The sequence below is a fragment of the Haplochromis burtoni genome, unplaced genomic scaffold (assembly GCF_018398535.1).
Source record: "Haplochromis burtoni strain Fernald_Lab_line unplaced genomic scaffold, NCSU_Asbu1 Contig_1046, whole genome shotgun sequence".
In the NCBI taxonomy this organism is placed as follows: domain Eukaryota; kingdom Metazoa; phylum Chordata; class Actinopteri; order Cichliformes; family Cichlidae; genus Haplochromis; species Haplochromis burtoni.
The window spans coordinates 77,744-79,818 of record NW_024583407.1 but is presented as its reverse complement, the minus strand read 5'-3'; the positions used below and the strand labels follow the sequence as shown (position 1 = coordinate 79,818).

The following is a 2,075-nucleotide window of genomic DNA, read 5'->3' as shown; positions in this document are numbered from 1 at the left end:
AGATTTTACATGAATATTTTAAGAATCCAGCTCTGGTCTTTGGCTCTGCTGGTGGATCTGACAGTAAAACATCCACTTCAGTGACTGTCAGTGAGATGTTTGTCCATTGCTCTCTCAGAATGTCCTGTAGTTTATCTCTGACCTCTGACACAGCTGCTGTCACATCCTCAAAGTAGCTCAGAGGACGGATATTGATGCTGGATGAGTCTGTAGACTCACTGAGTGCTGACAGTGAGGGGTAGTTGTGTAGAAACTGGATGTGATCCTCTGTGTGTGAGAGCTGCTTCAGCTCAGCATCTTTCCTCTTCAGCTCAGTGATCTCCTGCTCCAGCTTCTCCTGAAGCTCTTTGACTCGACTCACTTCAGTTTCCTGCTGGGATCTGATCTGCTGCTTCACATCAGAGCTTCTTTTCTGGATGAGATGGATCAGCTCAGTGAAGATCTTCTCACTGTGCTCCACTGTTTGATCAGCAGACTGATTGATGGCCTCCACCTCCTGTTGAAGCAGCTTCACATCTTTCTCTCTGTCCTGGATTCTCTGCTGGATGTTTTGTCGACTCACCTCCAGCTCTCTCTGCCTCTCAGTCCTTTCTGCTGCAGCTGAGACTGTGTCGTGGCCTTTATGTTCATCCACAGAGCAGAGATAACAGATACTCTGCTGATCAGTACGGCAGAAATCTCGTTCACTGGATCCAAACACAGCACACAAACAGCTGTTATTATCAGACGAGAACAGAAAAGTAACATTCATGTATCATCAACAATCCTTTTTGGATCATCCAGACAGATTTACTGGATGGTGGCAGGTCCTGAGTAGAGAGAGCCTGACCGGACGTTGTTACTGGGAGGTGGTGAGGAGAGGGGGAGTTTTTGTAGCAGTTGCATACAAGAGTATCAGCAGAGCAGGGACTCGAAATGAATGTGGATTTGGTCGTAATGACAAGTCTTGGGCACTAGATTGTTCCAAAAATAGTTACACATTTTGGCATAACAACACTGAAATTCCCATTTCAGGTCCTTGTTCCTCCAGAGTAGGAGTGTACCTGGATCACAGAGCAGGTATTTTGTCCTTCTACAGCGTCTCTGAAACCATGACTCTTCTCCACAGAGTCCAGACCACATTCACTCAGCCGCTCTACGTTGGGCTTAGACTTTACAACAATTATGGAGATATTGCTGAATTCATTAAACTGAAATAGACCGAAGACTTTCATATTGTGGGTTTAAATCTATATTTTAGTTTCCATTTTATTTTCTCTCCATCATTTCTGCTCTGCACCGAGATCAGCTGTCTGTCAGACATTATGGGTGGTACTTTGACATCTTCATTTTGTTCTCTTGATGTTTTTGAGTTTTTAAAGGGGATCCTTCCTGTGTTTGTTTGTCCATTGAAGGTACCAGTGAGCGATATGAATTTTATTTACACAAATATTTCTCCACCTTTTTTTGTCTTCTACTTCATGGGCTTTAACAGAGAAATTAGCAGAACATTCTTTGTCAAGCAGTTTTTTTTGTCTTTACTTTAGAAAGAAACAAATACATTTATCTGTTTGGTATATTGACACACACACACACACACACACGTCTATATATACACATACATACACAAAGCTGTGTAAACCAACTATAAATAACTAATCTAAACTTATATACATTAAATACAGAAATGAAATGAGGTGGAATGAATACTACAGAATGTACATAAGGTGCAGCTGCAGTCTGGCAGTGGGAGCAGTGTGACATAATATAATCTGAATGCTTATTTGCTGATTATATTGTTTTATGGATAAGAGAGGCCCAACTCTGAGTACAGTCTGTGCCAAAAGTACTGACAGGAAACTGCATGCTTTTGCAGAGAACATGAGTTGCGGGCAGAAAGTGAAACTAAGTAGGGTGTTTGATCGAAACTTAAAGTGTGTGTGACGTCTAGAGGAAGTATATAAATAACTAGGCTTTCTGTTTGTGCTTCAGACCTGAGCTTGTGTGTTCGTGTGTTCAGGTCTCCCTTCCCGGTAACGTAAAATAAAGATCATTTTTTGAGTTTGACCACTTTGAGCCGTGTCTTTCTTTGCCGT

The 2,075-nt window shown here is 42.0% G+C and overlaps 2 protein-coding genes across 2 annotated transcripts in view; one reads left to right on the top strand and one right to left on the bottom strand.

Moving 5' to 3' along the window:
* LOC121813020 (tripartite motif-containing protein 29-like) overlaps nt 1-107 on the bottom strand; it is a 937-nt gene extending 830 nt beyond the window's left edge. The window contains exon 1 of the mRNA XM_042216421.1: nt 86-107. Within this exon, the coding sequence (XP_042072355.1) occupies nt 86-107 (22 nt within the window). The remainder of the gene's footprint in view (nt 1-85) is intronic.
* Nucleotides 108-194: 87 nt separating this feature from the next.
* On the top strand, nt 195-1,577 carry LOC121813019 (tripartite motif-containing protein 16-like protein). The gene is made up of 2 exons (XM_042216420.1): nt 195-231; nt 667-1,577. The coding sequence occupies exons 1-2, from the start codon at nt 195-197 to the stop codon at nt 1,197-1,199; spliced, it is 570 nt and encodes a 189-aa protein (XP_042072354.1). The 3' UTR covers nt 1,200-1,577.
* The last annotated feature ends 498 nt before the right edge of the window (nt 1,578-2,075 follow it).